Genomic DNA, 19,302 nt, shown 5'->3' with positions numbered 1-19,302 from the left:
AATTGTATTTGTTAGCATCAGAAGGAAGGATATTCACGCTAAGAATGTCTGAAAGTTATACAGTGGTTCATGTTTTTCATTACTTCGTATCTTTTTGTATATGCTTTCCCAAGAACATGGTTAGTTTGAAGACATGTAAGACAGCTTGGTTGCTTGCTTGCAAATTCCATACTTTCGTTATTTGACGGAGAGCAGTTATTCACTAGTAGGAAAAATTGCTTAACCGGACCAGGACTAGAACTTGTACCCCTATTGGTATTATTTTAGAAAGTAAAGGCTGTAACTAATGAGCTCTGTTTACAGCCAAAGAAATATGCCCAAGATTAAAAAAAAAAAAAAAAAAAAAGACACGCTAAGTTGAATTTTATTATACATTAGTGATCGTAGATACGAAAGATTTGATTGGTTTAGATTAGTAACAATGAAACATACTGCTTGCATAAGGGATGATATAGGTTTCCGTACCTATTTTTCGCAGTAGAAAAAGCCTATGGATGATGCATTTTCTAGGCTTAATGATCCAGAATGTTTATTTTTACACGTGTAAAGGCAGCTTTTCTTATGTATAAAAATTCATTTATGAAAACTGTTACTATTTTCCTTGCGCCATTTTGATTCCTTTCACAATTGTTGACCAAAGCGTTCCCCACAAAGGATGTGTCCTGCAAGTAACCAATCGTATACCAGTTCCCAAAAGCTGTTACTCGTTTCTTTGCTGCTCACAGCTCAGCATTGCTGATTTATGGACAGACGTTCAGCCATAATTGCCTTATGGGAGGTGGAGGGCTATATTACAACTTTCAGCTGGTAGACGAATGGGTATCCCGGCCGCTACAGCTAGGTGATGGATTCAGTAATGGTACTACAGGTCAGACTGGTAATTCACGATCTCCTGGTCGTCCTCGTTCTACAGAGGCGGGAGATGAGAAAGCCCGGTTAGACCCACTGCGGATATCTAGACAGCGAAGGGAAGCTTCCCACTTTCGTGGTAGTACGCAGACGGTGCTTAGAAGGCTTCATGCTGAATTACGTGGCGGTGTTGCTGCCATGAAGGAAAAATCTCGAAAATGAACACAAAATTTACCGTCTCGCATTTGCGCGTGCGAATGTCGTTCGCAACTGGGAAAAGTATTCTCAAATGAATCCTTATTCACAACATCGAATGAGAGGCGCCGTTTTGTGTATCGTCCGAGGAGCACCTGATATGACTCCGGGTACGTGGCTGCTTGCAATCGCAATAGTCATGTATCTTTTTTGTGCAGGACAGGTTCACAGATTAGAGCCCCATATCTTAGTACTTACGCAGGATTTTATTTTATCTTTGTTACCTTATCACTGAAGATGGAACTAGCTTGTTCCGATACGTGTGGAGTGTTTAGTTTCCCCACGGGAGGATTTATTGGTAAGATTTTTAAATGTCTTACTACACTTGAAACACATCTGCACATTTTTTCCCCAATTGCGAAGTTGGCTTGGGGGCTCGAGCTTGGGTGGCATCTTTGGTTTACTGATTCCGAAATACCCGAAGTTGGACTTAGAAAATTTTTAGTTCAAAAGTCATAATCAATGCGCTCATTCTTTCTGGGATAGGGTGTACCTTTTTACTCTCACTCGTGTTCCTATAAGCTACCTAGTTGTATTGCCTATTTAACAACTTAAACGCTACACCTGCTTGTAGACTGTGACAACCTACCTCAGAAATTGAAGAATATACTGTTAACGAAGAGTGGATTTTTCAGTGAAGAGAGCTAAAATTTGTAGGTCATAGGAGTTGACAATTAACTTTATATTTCAAAAGCAAAATAATGTGAAAAATAGCTCAATGTCATGTTACGTGCTGTATACAGAATAGCGAAATATTTTTGTAAAAATTCTATTGCAATTGAGTTCTTTAAACTCTGCGCTCGTTGAATGTTCAAATTCAGATGTATCATACTTTGTGTGCGGATATTATAGATTAAGACAACGTAAGTTCTATTTTCAGATGCGGCAAAAATAATCATGGAATTTATTGCAAATATGACAAGCTTTCAAAAACAAAAAGTAGTGTTACTACCAGTTTATGAACAGATTAGGGTGCCATCTTGCAAAGTTATCGAGCCGAGACAGCACTATAGCTTTTCGTAAAACTCACCAGTGCAACTGTGATTCGACGAAAATCTGGTACCCCCAAATACTCAGGTACCCTCAAATAGTCTTTTCCACTCGATAGGCTCTTTGACCTTTATCCTGGACGAGTTTTATTTCTCTGCAGGGTCTTAGATAGGATGAGATTGTTCTTTGCAAGTTAATTTACTTTTGAGCTAATTGCTTGGTTCTTGCACTTCTCGTGTTCGGTATTTTATATAGAAACTGTGTACTGCAAACAGGTTGTATATTGATTTTCAATGAGTGAAAAGGTGCGTGATTGGGCCGGAAATAATAGTCCCTTCCCCTGTGCTATCCATTACGTTAGCCAGCTTGCTCCTTGATCAACTACAAACCCCTAATTTAAAAGGTCAGTGCTCATATTTTTTATGACTGATCGCTATATGAAATGTACTCTTGTATTTGGACAGTCATCTGGCTATATATTAACACCAATGACAGTTGAACTGTAAGAAGCATGTGAAAAATTAAGAATAAACTGATTTTCAGAGCCCCATATCTTCTGTAGGTGTTAGTTTCCGAGTTCGCGTCCCCACGGAGCAAGTGTGGTTCGGATTCCACACTTTTGGTAGTTCTAAGAGGTTGTAATATCTTGAATAAGCAATGATACGCAGTTATATTAGGTGAATTTGTTAGTTTCTACGTGTAATGTGTATAAATCACAATGATGGTATTGGCAATAGTGGTATCGTAACTGAAAATTTAAGATGTTAGAAATTGAGATCTAAAAGTTCACGTACACTGCACAAGAATACGAAAGAATGAATCTAAACACACCAAACGGCGTCACACTTGTTGCAGATTGCAGTAGCGTGCCCTACTAGTTACAATGAAATAAGTCAGTTTCGTGTGGATAAGGGAGACCTGCAGGAGGGATTGAACAACGCATGAAAGTGGAAGTATCAATTCCAATACGTAAACTGATAGTGAAACTAAGAAGGTCTCTCTTAGAAACATAGTAGACGCAATAAAGAAATCACATTTTATAGTACAATACTAGAACTTTTAGTGATGAGCAAGTTCAGCATTCATAAATCCTACGGAAGAGTTACTTTGTGGAGGAAACCAAATACCCACATGGAATCTAAACACCTGTCATACTTTAGGTAGATATTCGCATACATAGTGAAATGTGAATGGCGTGACAGATGTACAAGCACGTCGAATATGCTCTTGAATGTTAGGAAGTTAGTGATATGAATATGATCGTAACTTTAACATACCTCGTAAAAAAAAAAAAAAAAAAAAAAAAAAATCCGATTGGGTCATGTCCGATGATTCAGGAGACCAACAAATTGAAACTCTACGTGTACTGTTATACGAACGTACAGTATATTATTAGTCACAAAAAAAGTCAGTTTAACTTCTATTACAGGGTTCCCAGTGATCATGGAAGTCGGGAAATGTCGGGGAATTTACTTACTTTTCAGAAACAATTTCTCGTTTTCATCACCGGCTGTTTGGAAGGAAGTATTTTATAAAATACAGTATAAATATCTATTTGCATACTAGATGAACCCCTGTTCAGTTTTTTACATTATACAATAAACTCGTGACTATCCGGCCTAGTTATTATCGTAATTAAGTGAACTCCGGCCTAACTGGCTTTTTGTTATCCGGCCTGTCCTTCCGCCACATTAAGCCGAAATTTGTAAATAGTGACCGAGAAAACCTGGAAAAGTCTGAAATTCTTGCTCGCCAAATAAGTGACAACCTTGTACTGATTTTTAACGGAATGATATACCTTTTCTCGGCACAAAAATTTTTATATTGGATCTTATGGGGAGAACATGGCTACCGAATTTCCTCAGTTTCTAAGGAACTAGGTATCTCTAATGGGAAAGAAAAATTTTGCAGCATTCTACAGAAGTTTATTAGCGGCTTGAAATACTTAAATTGTATATTTGTCTGCTAGTTTAGCAGAAATAAATTATTAAAAAATAAATAAATTAGTTTCTTTTTATACAAATTATAATAAGCCTAACTTTGGAACCAATTATGGTAGAAAGATACTTTTTTTTTTTTTTTTTTTATTCCTTGAGAAGAAACAACTCTAATAGTTTTAATCACAACCATATCTAATACGCCAATTAAAAAATAGTATTTTAATATCAGTATTAAAGTCCACCTGTCAAGAAGTTTGACGAGGGTAAGGCATCCGCGCCCACCCTTTTCTTCTGTTTTCGTCCCGAGAGATATGAAGGGACAGTTTTCACAGCAGGTGTCAATGCGAATGTAAACATCCTGTCCTCACGTTCAATAGCCCAAGTTCGGCCACTTTCTCTCTCTCTCTCTTTTTTTTTTTCTCTCTCTCTCTCTCTTTTCCGAGGAGGTGTTTCTACCCTGTAAGAAAATTATAGATATGTAGAGAAAATGGTGATTAATTATTTCTGACAGCCAGATGATAGACAAGCATTCTAAAATGCCTTCGAATTCCAAAAATGTATCGACCATAACTTTACCATCTGGTTATTTTCAGGAGGCAAAAGTTATTATTATTATTATTATTATTATTATTTGGAGTTAGTGTAAAGCCACGAAGATACAAATGGCTCCATTGGCTAAACATACACATAGCTGCCCCCATTCAGAACATCCCTTTGTGCGTTAGAAAACATGCTATAACAATGTGCCCCTCGCAAGCTGTAGGTCCCACCCATAGGACGACGTCATTCTGAAAGTATGTTCTTTTCTGCGTATCCTGCTTCTTGCGAGACTGACAGTGCGTAGTCTTAGCGGGGTAAGCGCGGAAAACGAAAAAGTCAAAGAAAACAGGGCTTTGCTCCCTTGTCTCCATATAACAATGCACAGTATGGACACCGTTCCAAATGGGTCTTATAGGAGCTATCATGGCAACATTTTTGTATAAGACAATTGGTGTGTGTCGTCTGCATGGTTGTCTGGGGACAAAAAAGGGCAAACATGTTTTTCAATAAATAAATAAAAGAAAACGTGCATTTTTCAATTCCCATATCCTCGTCCTAAGAAGGCGCTTAGCGCAACGAGCCTAAACTTTAAATGCTTTGAAAGTTTGTTCTTTTTTGCGTATCCTGCTTCTTGTTTCAACTCCCTAGGACAGGAGTGATTCTGGGGGGGAAATTCTCCCAAGAGCTACGAAATTCACCGTCGGGTGCTTGAGATCTTCGCAGAAATTTCTGTGGAGCACGCAATTTTTAGTCGCTTTCCCCCTTGTGCGTGCGGAGGAAATGATCTGAAATTAATACTGCTATAGGATAATTGGAGATTGGCTTACAGTGCTTAGTCTTAGCGAAGTAAGCACGAGAAACCAGAAATATTACAAAAAAACAAGGCTTTTGCTCCGCTGTTCCCCCGTGAAAAATGGACGGTTTACACACAATACAGGTTGGATCTATCAGGGCTATTTAGAGAACGTCTTCTAGAGCATTTGGTGTGCAGTGTTGTCTGCGGACAAGGAGGCAAAACCGTGTTTTTCATTAAAAAATGGAGTATTTTAAATTTCCCTCACCCTCTCAGGAGACGCTTCAATGAGACCGTATCCTGCCTCTTTCTCCCATTCTCTACGCTCTAGGCCAATTAGGACTGACAGACATTTGAATAAGTCCATTACTTGGTTGCCTAGTAATTAGCCATCATATTGGCTGCCATATTGGATTTAGACAAATGTTCTCTCATGTTACCATGTAAAATATGTCTTGTGATGAAAGCTACCAGAAAAAGTAGGTTTCGTTTAGTCCTAAGGAAGTACGCTACATCCTAGAGTAATGCGTGCATATACGCATTTGTAACTTTGTACAGTTAATCGTTAGACAAGTGTTGCCAGGTTGTAAGGTTTCTAAGTGGCAATAAACAATGCCATATTTAAATTCATCGGCCTCAGAAACCTATAGTTTGACACCAAAATTATCTTTCTAAGTGCCTTGGTATATATATAAATAATATATATATATATATATATATATAGAGAGAGAGAGATATTTACGTAGGGCGGCGGGCATATTGGAAAATGACGGCTACCAGGAAAACACCTCAAATTTGAAATATATTCCCAAGACATTATTTTAAAAAGAACTTAGGGGACATTTTTTTACGGACACTATATGTGGGGGCCAGGACTTTACATTGCCGGAATCCTGTTGGGGCACCCCTCTGCCCCCCTTCCCTTCGCCACTACTGTATGCTATAATAATTGTCCGGAAGGGAAAAAAATTCCCAAAATAACAGCGTTTTCTGATATATACTGTTCTTCCCGCGCACTCTAGAATGCATCTTGATGAACTTCCAGAGGTAACGGGGAAAAGAGGATACTTCACATCATATCGTCAGTCTCTTATAACCATTGGAACCATTGAGGGAGACACTCTATAAAGCTAACAGTATTTGGCAGCTGACAGGTAATCTCAGAAACTGGTCGAGAACCTGTTTCATTCAGACATCCACCCCCTTCCCCCTCCAATTCACCAACCCCCGCCCTTTCCGCGGCCAAGCTTAGTGGGGCGTGACTTACCCTCGTCAAACTTTGACAGGTGGACTTTAATACTTATATTAAAATACTATTTTTTAATTGGCGTATCAGATATGGTTGTGATTAAAACTATTAGTCGTTTCTTCTCAAGGAATAAAACAAAAAAAAAAAAACAAAAAAAAATTGATCTTTCTACCATAATTGGTTCCAAAGTTAGGCTTATTATAATTTGTATAAAAAGAAACTAATTTATTTATTTTTTAATAATTTATTTCTGCTAAACTAGCAGACAAATATACAATTTAAGTATTTTCAACCCGTTAATAAACTTCTGTAGAATGCTGAAAAATTTTTCTTTCCCAATAGAGATACCTAGTTCCTTAGAAACTGAGGAAACTCGGTAGCCATGTTCTCCCCATAAGGCCCAATATAAAAAAATTTGTGCCCGTTAAGTACTAACAGCTAGACAGTGGCAACTTGATGTCTACATGCTGTAAGAACAGCTGAACTAAATATTTCGATATGCATTTTATCAAGGAAAATTAGGAATTCTATGTGAACATAAAATAACACTGTAAAGATGTTTCTTTCTACTGTAGATCCACTCAGCCAAACTATCTTTCCGTTCCAGATTGAACCAATACAAGCAGTGAAACATTTCTATATGAATATCATAAATTTTACTTTATCAACTGTTACTCCTCGAATTCATTTGAAATTTAGTGAGTTTGGGCGGACCACCATGACCCTACCTGTTCCAGCTTGAAAGATAAGAGGAGCACTTGTATTAATTTGCCTACAAGTTCTGTTTGTATAGTCACTTGTCCATGTAATACCTTTGTATTACTCAGTTTCAGGAGCATTGGGGTAAACATTTTGAAGCGCCAGTTGCAGTTGGAGGTAAAAACAGTTAAATCCTTTCCGTGCGTGTTATAGGAGTTCGATACTACTCAACTAGTGTTCTCGTTTAAAATTAACTTGCTGGAAATTGAACTTAACACTGTTCCCGTCGGAAAAGTAATAAATAATGAAAAACAAAAGTTCTTAACATAGAAAGCTGAGAAATATAGTGAAAGAAGAATTTTAGGGGTAATTGATCAAAATAGGAAATAACTTTTTAAGTTATATGTACAATCCGCGGCAAAAAACCTGCAACATGAGCATATAAGTTTATTGTGAAATGACGAAGTCTTTTGCTCCAAAATAAGTGTGCACGGGAGGAGACCGAGGTTTATCCTGGCGTGATTCGTTTCACTTAGACGTTATGTTCATTCCCTGTGCTGTTAGGCGTAGTTTCACAATAAACTTACATCTTCATGTTGCAGGTTTTTTGCCGCGGATTGTACATACCAAACATTTAAACTAAATTGTATCCTTTATAAAAGATAATCTGAAGCGATGTTACTTTCTTTCCAGAGATATGGAGAAGATTGGCGACATAGGATGGAAGGCACAATTAAAGATTCCACCAAAGGATAAGAGAATAAAGACTAGTGTAAGTAATTTTGCGTTAATGAAATCTATTGAGTTGATCTTCATAGATATGTTAACTTTTTACAAGAAATGATATCCTCAATATTTTGGTCATCAAGTGTACACTTCAGTAACGTCAAGGTGTGCAAATCGCAGTAATGTACCCAGTTTATTCACTTGACCTTTTTTTTTTTCTTTTTTTCTTTTTCTAAATGGACTAATTTAAATTGACAGTGTTAATTAATATTTCATATGCAGAATCCGTAAGCGGCGATACAAAATTATCACCAGTCAAATCGCGAGTGTTGGGTTCATTCTACTTGTTACGTGAAACTAATAAATCAGAACTAAAACCTGAGCAAGTGCCGACCTTCAGGGAGAGAGAGAGAGAGAGAGAGAGAGAGAGAGAGAGAGAGAGAGAGAGGTTAATGTGTTAGAAATTTATGCTTGCTGTTGAATAATGACACATGTAAGACTTAACTTAGGCACTGTTAAATTTAGCTTTAAAGTTACTTCGAAATAAGTCTTCGATTTTTTTTAAAGCTACCTGTACATTGGTAGAAGATACGGAAATAATCATCTGGTATTAAGAAGTGCCTTGTATTCTGCATTCTTATCTGCTTTGAAAAGGTATTGACGTGAAGAAATGCCAGTTAGAAGATTGGGGTATTCTTTTTGTCCAAACCGTGAAAGAGGTGAGCGTGATGGATGGATAGAAGCATAAGTGATGAGTCTACCAAGAACCCTTGCCTGCACACGTTCAAGGTGTGTGCTGCGAACTGGTCGTGACTACCATGAACATTAGTTTTAGTGTGATTATGTGGCTGTCGGAAACATGGCCATGTAGACTACACCAATACTACAGTAGGAAAAAAAAACTTACGTTTTTTGCCCATCTTCCCATTTTAATGGCGTGAGATCTCAATTTTCACTGCGAAGACTAAGCTTGAGTTTCTGGCTCATGCCCAGAAACCAAGATCTAGTCATCAGTATTGGTCAGTTTCATAAAATTCGGAACAGTATTAGTACATTGAAACTAACCATTAAGAACCAACTGTTGCCACATTGTTCATGTTCAAATTTTAAAATCGATCCCATGGAAGTGAAAGAAATATAAGTTTATTCACTTCTCATACGACTTTGTCTACAAAGGTACAGATAATATTGACGTTACGATCTTGAAGTTTTGCTGGTGTCTACTATTAATCCAATGTTCTCGGGATTGCTGCCAGAGTGAATGTTGCTGTACTGAGCTTTCGTTACCATACAGCGGTAACATCATCAGAGCTATGGGTTGGAGTGTGCTGGTCGTACAAATTATATTGTAGTCTTAAGGAATTGCTGTTTCTATTGATTGTTTGGTGAATTGGTGAATAGCGTGCTCTGATGTTGCCGGTGGAAACTGTTCTCTGGCTGATGGTTCTTTTCGTACTGAGAAGCTGGAGCCAGATGTCAGGTAGATAACCTTCGTCTCTATTGATGGATGGCTTGTATGAACGGATGAATAGAGATTCATGTATTTTCCTGTCCCAGAACTGTTTGCTTTTCTTTAGTACTTCAATTTGGTCCCACATGGCTGTATGATTGTATTGTATACAGTGTTCGGCTGTTGCAGATTTTTCAGGTTGTTCCAATCTGGTGTCGCAGGTGTTCTTTCATTCTGTCTTCTATATTCCTTCCCGTTTCATCTATATAAGTGCGTTACATTCGCATGCGATCCTATAGATGACCGGTGTATAATCCCAACGGGTCTTTTGCGGTTGGTAGTAAACTCTTGATCTTTGATGGGGGACCGTCTTGATTCTGAATTTCTTCAATAGTCTTCTAGTTGGAGGGTTTTCCGAGGTATGGAATAACTCTTTTGTGATGCAATTTCTGTTACTGTATTTTCTCATGACTGTCTTGATCTGTTTCGACGAATATCCGTTGAATTTAAATACAGTTTCCAGATGAGAGTTCTATGCTCATATTATTTGCATCTGCTATTTGGTATGCTCTGTGCATTTAACACCCCCATCTTCTATGCAGAATGGTGATAGCTGGTACCATCGAGGTAGAGATGAGTGTGCGTAGGTTTCCTGTAGATAGTGGCCTAGACTTCCATCTGTTTTTTTGTATACGAGTACGTGAGGAACGGGAGTCTTCCTTCTGTTTCTATTGTGAACTGAATGTTGCGGTGTATAGAATTCAGATGTTGCAAGAATTCGTCGAGTTTGTCTGTCTGCCATGGGGCCATATGACGAATGTGTCGTCTACATATCTGTAAAATACCTTAGGTTTATATGTTGCTGCTTCTAGTGCTTGATGTTCAAAATGCTCCATATAGAAGTTTGCTATTTCGAGAGAGACTGTTGCCACTCCTCGCTTTGTTCATAGAAATTGCCGTGGTAACTGAAGTAGGTAGACGTTAGTGTATGTCTGAAGAGATGTACTATATCCTTGTTGAAGTGCGATTCCAGGAGTATAATAGAATCTTCTAGTGGTACCCTCGTGAAGAGAGAAACCACATCAAAGCCGACGAGTATGTCTTCTGCGTTTGTCTTGATGCTGTGTAGTAACTGTACGACATGGCTGGAGTTCACATTCAAGATCATCGTGACAAACCTCTACGGGGAGGACATTTATAGGAAGATAAACAGACTCCAGACAATCTCTCCAGCAAAACACCTAAGTAAAGCAACTACAAGTCTTCTATGCAAAGGCCCGAAATTCGCTCCAACACCAAAACACCTTCCCATCGCAGAAATCGTAAGCGGTATTGAACAGACCATAAAACACAAATCAAGAAGCAGCAGACCCATACGCACACAAGCCGTTACGGTCCTTATGAGGGCCAAGCAGCAGAAGCAGAAATACAACCTATCCAAAGAAAGGAAAGCTCTCAATGGCCTACAAGCAGATGAGAGCATCATATTACCAGCGGATATGGGGAATGGGAACGTTATTCTCAACAGGGAAAACTACCACTCAAAATTGACATGCCTATTGGAAGATCCAGCATACAGAAAAATTAGCAGAGATCTAACAAAGGCCATCGAAAAGAGAACCTCCAGATTAATACCAAGTTCCAGTCTGAATGAAGAAGAAAAGAAACTTAAACCTTCCGGTTCAATACCACCAAGGATTTATGGCCTTCCGAAGATACACAAGAAAGAAGTTCCATTACGACCTATAGTTAACTAACTACATAGGAGGCCCCACGTACAACCTGGCCAAGAAATTAACAGGACTGCTACAGCCACTAACAGAGTGTACACACCATATTAAAAACTCCAACCACTTCGTACAGTTACTACACAGCATGAAGACATACTCGTCGGCTTTGATGTGGTTTCTCCACGAGGGTACCACTAGAAGATTCTATTATACTCCTGGAATCGCACTTCAACAAGGATATAGTACATCTCTTCAGACATACACTAACGTCTACCTACTTCAGTTACCACGGCAATTTCTATGAACAAAGCGATGGAGTGGCAATAGTCTCTCTCTCTCTCTCTCTCTCTCTCTCTCTCTCTCTTTCTCTCTTTCTCTCTCTTTCTTTCTCTCTCTCTCTCTCTCTCTCTCGAGTAATAGCAAACTTCTATATGAAGCATTTTGAACACCAAGCACTAGAAGCAGCAACATATAAACCTAAGGTATTTTACAGATATGTAGACGACACATTCGTCATATGGCCCCATGGCAGACAAACTCGACGAATTGCAACATCTGAATTCTATACACTACAACATTCAGTTCACAATAGAAACAGAAGGAAGACTCCCGTTCCTGGACGTACTCGTATACAAGAAACCAGATAGAAGTCTAGGCCACTATCTACAGGAAACCTACGCACACTGATCTCTACCTCGATGGTACCAGTTTTCATCATTCTGCGTAGAAGATGGGGGTGTTAAATACACAGAGCATACCAAATAGCAGATGCAAATAATATAAGCATAGAACTCTCATCTGGAAACTGTATTTAAATTCAACGGATATTCGTCGAAACAGATCAAGACAGCCATGAGAAAATACAGTAACAGAAATTGCATCACAAAAGGGGACAATACGGCAGACAAGGAAAATATTGCAGTTATTCCATACCTCGGAAAACCCTCCAACTAGAAGACTATTGAAGAAATTCAGAATCAAGACGATCCCCCACCAAAGATCAAGAGTTTACTACCAACCGCAAAAGACCCATTGGAATTAGACACCGGTCATCTATAGGATCACATGCGAATGTAACGCCACTGACACCAGATTGAAACAACCTGAAAAATCTGCAATAGGCGAACATTGCATACAATACAATCATACAGCTATGTGGGACCAAATTGAAATTCTAAAGAAAAGGAAAGTTCTGGGACAGGAAAATGCATGAAACTATTCATTCGTACACACAAGCTCTCCATCAACAGAGACGAAGGTTATCATCTACCTGACATCTGGCTCCAGCTTCTCAGTACGAAAAGAATCATCAGCCAATCAGAGAACAGTTTCCACTGGCAACATCAGAGCACGCTATTGGCCAATAACAATCAATAGAAACAGCAATTCCTTAAGACTACAATATAAATTGTACGACCAGCACACTCCAACCCATAGTTCTGAAGATATTATCGCTGTATGGTAACGAAAGCTCAGCACAGCAACATTCACTCTGACAGCTATCCCGAGAACATTGGATTAATATTGACGTTCTCATTTGCGTATTGTAAGCCTGTTTTGGCACAGTGGTTCATTATTTTGATGTCCTGTCATTTAACTAAGTATGAGTTACGTAATCACTGAACACCCATCACCGAAAATACCTTGCATATTTCTGATTCTTAAGTCTTTACTCAGTTTGCTCATATTTAATTCGTACACTGCTAATCGTGATTCAGTTAAAATGAATGCGGTGCTATTCAACAAGCACATAAAGCATGCATTACACTATCAACTTAGCTTCTAGATTTTCTAATTCGTGCTGCGTGTGCAGAGAAGGGTCTCCTGATTATCCACACTGAAAATTTGCACCAACCGCTTTGGGAAAGTCTTTATCAGGGTTATATAATGAGGGATGAAATTGTTATAATTCTAAAATTTAACCAGTTTGATAGATCATGAAATGCTGAAGGTTTCTTTAGGTACACATTGTCATTTACTTGTGGTTAATAATGCTTGAACAGTATTTATCAGTTTATATTTACACATTATTCAGGGTGTCTATCGGTCACGAAAGTCACAAATGTCACGAAAAAGTCACGAAATCAGAAAACTGTCATGAAAGTCAAGAAATTTAGCTTTCGGGTCACGATTTTTTTAAATCTGTACACATATACTGATTGAAACATTTTGTTCTATAAAACGTCAAAATTCACCGCCAAAATGTCTATGGTCAGCTTTAGACGCTAGCAAATCGCAATCAAAGAACGGTTCTATCGCATGCATGAAAATCCGGTCTAATTCGCATCCAAATTCGCTCTAGAAAGTGTTACGAAATTTTATAGTTTGGTAAAGAAAAGGTCACGAAATTTCATTTTGTATTTTAGTAGACACCCTGTTATTCATTTCAACTTTTTAACTACTTTACAGGATGTGACAGATACGAAGGGAAATGAATTCGAAGAATTTTGTTTAAAACGTGAACTACTTATGGGTATTTTTGAAAAAGGCTGGGAGAAGCCCTCTCCAATACAAGAAGCAAGTATTCCAGTTGCGTTGTCAGGAAAAGATATATTGGCTCGAGCAAAGAATGGAACTGGAAAGACTGGTGCCTACTCCATACCTGTATTGGAACAGATAGATCCTAAGAAATACTGTATTCAAGGTATTCTAATTAAGCATAACTATAGTTTTTGTATGTTTCGTGTAAGTGGTGTGTAAAGATTTTGACATGGTAATTTATTGCTTGAATGTCTTCATAACAAATAACTTTTGAATACTTTTGTATGAAGTTTTGTGCAAAAGTAACTACTCATGCCCGAAGGCAGTGATATATATATATACTTGCAAGAATTGTTCGAAAGAAATGGGATATGTATATCTGGTATAGTTTTATCTAGGGATCAGGTTGCATAGCTTCTGAAAAACTGTAAAAAAAAAAATGTTTTCTTTTTAGAGATATTTGAAAAACTAAACTATGCATTCTATAAGTTTGTGCGCAGTGAAGTTTGGTTATTCAGCAATTATTTTAATGTTAACATTCTAAGCATGTTTAGCATCAGTTGCAGTATCCAGTAAACGTGCCTAGCTTGGTTTGAAGAATTGGACTGCTGCCCTCCCCGCTGGTCTAGTGGCTGGTGCATGTGCCAATGGTGTACGTGATCCCAGGTTCAATTCTCGGTGAGAGAGAGCACAAAAAATTTAATCTGACAATCATTCACTTTTATTAATCATCTCCTTTAGTCTAAATGGCATTACCGTGGGATTTTATTCTTTAACCCCTTGCCATATTTTGACGCGCTGGACTCGTTGCTTTTCACTTTTCACTTCCGTATTTTGACGCGTTGTCACGCGTTCCGATGTTTGAGTGGCTGTATCCCGCTTGCTGTCAATAGAAGGCAAAAGCTTAGAGGTTTCCTGTGCTTTGTGAGCATCTGTTAGTTTAAGTAAGCGCCAGAAGAGGCATAGATGTTTACAGCATTGCAAAAAAAAAAATTCCGAAAGAAATCATATGTGAAGGGGTTAATGGAGTGATTCTTCATAATTAACTCAATTCTGTTCAAGATGCGTTTCTAAAGGTTAGAATATAACTTACTTGATTAATATGGCGTCGTACAACTTAATGTTCTTGGCCAGTTGAGGTAATAACTCGTGAATTCTTTCATAGGAACAGTAAACCATTCGTGAAAGAATCTATATATCCTCACCTTAAACTTACGTGATATCTTAATTTCTTTGGCTGGTAGGAATAAAAGATAAGAAACAATCTTGATTAGACACTAACAAAACATCAAATTCACAATATTTATCACTTTTCGCTTGAGCTTGTGTAGCTTATTATATTGATTTCATTCGAAAGTTCTAACGTCAGTCCTCAAACTAAACTTATGTCGATCACGATCACGAGCAAATAAAAATATGTACATGTTAATACAAAAATCTACTATATTTACATTTGGATTTTGTGCAGAAGCTGTAGTGTAACGGCTTTGACAGAATTTTCGAACGATATGAATATAAAGAGCTACAGAAGTACGGTCAGTCTGATATATAATTAATAAATTGACAATATTGTGATTTTGCTGTTCTAGCGTATCGTCAAGATGGTGTTTCTTATTTCAACGACCAAAAGAAACCAAGATATCACGGAAGTTAAGACAATTTGGATTTATAGATTCTTTGAAACTGTAAGTACAAGGACTTGAACTGTTAAAGGGGAAATCGGGTGGTGAATACGTTAGAGCAGTGGAGAATAACACATGGGCTGAAAAGTCCCGGGCCTAACAAAGAAAACACCGTTTTTTTTGGTTCAAAATTAGCTTTATTCATCAACGTAATCTCCATGAAGAGCAACGCAATCAGTCCAGCGCCGCTCTAACATTTCAATACCACTTTTGTAGAACGATTTATCTTTTGCCTCAAAATAGGCCTCAGTTGCAGCGATAACCTCTTCATTCGTGCGAAATTTCTTACCGGCGAGCATTTTTTTCAGGTCTGCGAACAGCCAGTAGTCGCTGGGAGCCAAATCTGGCGAATACGGTGGATGTGGGAGCAATTCGAAGTTCAATTCATGTAGTTTTGCCATTGTTTTGATTGACTTGTGACACGGTGCGTTGTCTTGATGATACAAAAGTTTTTTCTTTGCCATATGCGGTCGTTTCTTTGCAATTTCGGCCTTCAAACGCTCCAATAACGCTATATAATAGTCACTGTTAATGGTATGTCCTTTCTCAAGATAGTCGATGAATATTACACCACGCACATCCCAAAATACCGAGGCCATAACCTTGCCAGCCGATTGTTGTGCTTTCGGGCGCTTTGGACGAGGTTCACCAGTTGCTGTCCACTCAGATGCCGATCGTTTTGATTCCGGAGTGAAGTGATGGATCCATGTTTCATCCATGGTCACATATCGACGCAAAAAGTCCGGTTTGTTACGTTTAAACATGGCCAAACACTGCTCAGAAGCATCAACACGTTCTTGTTTTTGGTCAACAGTGAGCAAACGCGGCACCCACTTTGAACAGAGCTTTCTCATAGTCAAATGCTCATGCAATATAAAGCCAACACGTTCTTTTGATATCTTTACGATGTCAGCTAACTCACGCACCTTCACTTTTCGATCATTCAAAACAAGTTTGTGGATTTTTTTTGTTTTCTGATGTTACTGCCTCATTTGGACGTCCACTGCGTTCTGCATCATCGGTGTCTCTACGACCACGTTTGAAGTCAGCAAACCAACGTTTTATTGTTGTTTCTGATGGAGCGGAGTCCCCATAACACTTTTCAAGCCATTGCTTCGCTTGAACGGTATTTTTTCCCATCAAGAAGCAGTGTAAAATTAAAACACGAAATTGTTTTTGATCCATTGTTTTGAAACTAACACAAGTAGGGTCACTCTTAGCACAATAACTCACAGACGAATGAATAGAATATCATGAAATTCTCACAGCTGTCTTGTGAAGGTTAGTATTCACTGAAAACAAGGTGACTGCAATACAACTAGCGCCATCTATGTGTTAGGCCCGGGACTTTTCAGCCCATGTGTTAGTTTCAATTTGCATAGCTTTACGGTTAAGATGATTAGCAGTCTTAATAAGGAACCTAAATAAGATTTCAACAGATGTTTTCTAAGGATATTTACATCAGTACTTCAATAAGTTAAACACATTGCCTACACTTGGACTTAAATTGTTGAAAATTATTTCGCAACTTCATACCTGATGCCAACAAAAGGTGTAGAATTAGCTTTCAGAAGAAATCTCACTGACAAACTACACAAACCAAAATAAATGTTTAACCACTAGAGATTTCGCTAATTATGCGAATTTTAGAACTTAAATCAACCAGTGAAATTAGTGTTTACAACAGCCAAAACTAAATGAGGAACAACCACATGGAGCAATAAATTACATATTGCGGAATTTCGCAAAATCATTAATGTGAATTATTTTCGTAAAAAAAAGTGAATTGACTGTAAATACAGGAACAGTTGAGGTAAATCAAAAACCGAAATTGAGTCACGGAATACTGCCCTAATTGTTCCTTAATAGAAAAGAAGCATTAACGATAGGAGACTGTAAAAGTAAGGATCCGAGGACTAATACACAATGATTCCGAACCCTGTGACAAATTAAGGAGCTAGGCAATAATTCGCAGCAGTGGTTTCATGGGAAGAATGATCAGCCCCAACTTGGAGGCTATTGTAGTTCGAAAAACTGGGCGATGGAGATTCTCGTCGCTGGCTGAAGGGATTCCGAGATGATGTAGATATACTATAACTGCAATCTCCACTTTTTCCATTTCGTATTTCGAAAAATTCGTTAGGCTATCCTTGTGACCTTCCATCATAAATCCTATGTACTGTCCAAATTTCATGTTTCAGCTTCAATAGCCTCACCTAGGCGTTGATTAAATTATAGGACTGAGTATTATGACTTCCTCCTTTACTTCACTTCAAGCTCATCTTCGACTTGGCTTTGCCCTACCAGAAGATTTACAAACACTGCTCGAGATGACCACGGAATGATCCCTTAGGCTTTCATGTTTCTTCGTTACCTACACGTTCTACCCATCCTACCCACATTGCGATTGTCCAAGTCTTTACTCTTGTTTCGTGCTTTCTGCTATGTAATTGTAACTAAACATGTGTTTATATATATAATATGACCTAAAAGGGAAGAAAAAGGAGTGGGGATTACAGTTGTCTATCTCGGAATCTAAACCATGGTATACACTTGTGGTAAATGAATTAATTCCGTATTTTGACTTATTTAAAACTATTAGATTTGTGTTTTTGATATACCTAGAAAAAAAGGGGGGAGAGGTTCACTAGTCTACCAGATTTCATGTATCTATACTCAAGGGATTGAGATATTAGTCTTATTATTGGAAGTTCGACTTGCAAGAGGTGAAATGGCAGTTACAATTATTAGAAGATGCCTAATCTCGGAATTCATAGGTTTATAGAAATTTGGTAGACTTTTCATTTAAAATGCACTTGTCCGCATTACTTGATATTTGCGAGAGAAAGGAAGAAAGAAATTGGTTGAGGTTGAGTCGAAAACTAGTACCAGACAAATGCTGGGTGGGTACCTAACAAAACATGTCCCAGACCCTTCCTTTCCCCTCTTTCACGAATAGTGTGCTCGCCGAAGGATGTCATTCTCATACGTGACAGACTTAAGGCTATAGATGCCTAGAATGCCCAGAAATATAAGTAAATAAAGCTTATACTTTCTTTGTGTGAGAAGGTTTAAAATGATCCATAGGAATTAATTCGAATCACACCTAGTGAAGAGGGATCGATCGTTTATATATATATTTATTTTTATAATTAGAATTCATACTTTACTGTTATCACTTAAATGCTTTTCTTTCCTTTTCAGCGCTTGTTATTGTGCCAACGCGAGAGTTGGCTCTTCAGACTAGTCAAATTTGCATTGAACTTGCAAAGCACATGGGTATTAAAATAATGGTAACTACTGGTGGTACAAACTTGAAAGATGATATAATGAGGTTATATGAAACAGGTAAGGTCACATTCTGTTTCACAAGTTAGTAAAATACTAAGTTCAGTAATAATTTATTTTCCATACCTCGAATTCAGGAGACTGCGTAGTAATACAGCAAACTCCCGATTAACCATGTAGTTGGGTAGCGCGACAACCGCGGATAAGGAAATTACACGGATAATTTGCAAAATGCCTGAAAAATATACAAATCGCCACGAAAATACCTTCAGCCTTACCGCTGATCTAGTGGCTAGTGCGTATGTTTTTAGTGCATGTAACAGGGGTTCAATTCCCGGTGCGATACCATAAAAAATAATTTCACAACCATTCACTTCCATTAAACATCGCTCCCCTTTATTCTAAGGGCATGACCGTGGGACGTTAAGCTAAAACTTCATTTCACAATTATAACTTAAGCAGTAGTTTCCTGTACTTAAAATTGTTTACTTTTCAACAAAAAGGCAAGTTTTTGGTTTTTGTCAAAAATCTTCTCCTTATTTGTGAGTGAAGCTTCATTTAACATTTTGTCCCCCCCCCCCCCCAAAAAAAAAGTCTTAAAAAGGAAGATTGAGAATAATCGAGAGTTTA

The 19,302-nt window shown here is 38.1% G+C and overlaps 1 protein-coding gene across 1 annotated transcript in view; it reads left to right on the top strand.

The window, feature by feature from the left end:
• me31B (ATP-dependent RNA helicase me31b) overlaps window positions 1-19,302 on the top strand; it is a 72,639-nt gene that overhangs the window by 29,583 nt on the left and 23,754 nt on the right. The window contains exons 3-5 of the mRNA XM_081758711.1: window positions 8,009-8,087; window positions 13,631-13,865; window positions 18,589-18,732. Coding sequence (XP_081614837.1) covers window positions 8,009-8,087; window positions 13,631-13,865; window positions 18,589-18,732 — 458 coding nt within the window. The remainder of the gene's footprint in view (window positions 1-8,008; window positions 8,088-13,630; window positions 13,866-18,588; window positions 18,733-19,302) is intronic.

Source organism: Thermobia domestica, chromosome 5, assembly GCF_964235325.1.
Source record: "Thermobia domestica chromosome 5, izTheDome1.hap1.1, whole genome shotgun sequence".
Lineage (NCBI taxonomy): Eukaryota > Metazoa > Arthropoda > Insecta > Zygentoma > Lepismatidae > Thermobia > Thermobia domestica.
This window is presented reverse-complemented; position numbering and strand designations above follow the sequence as displayed.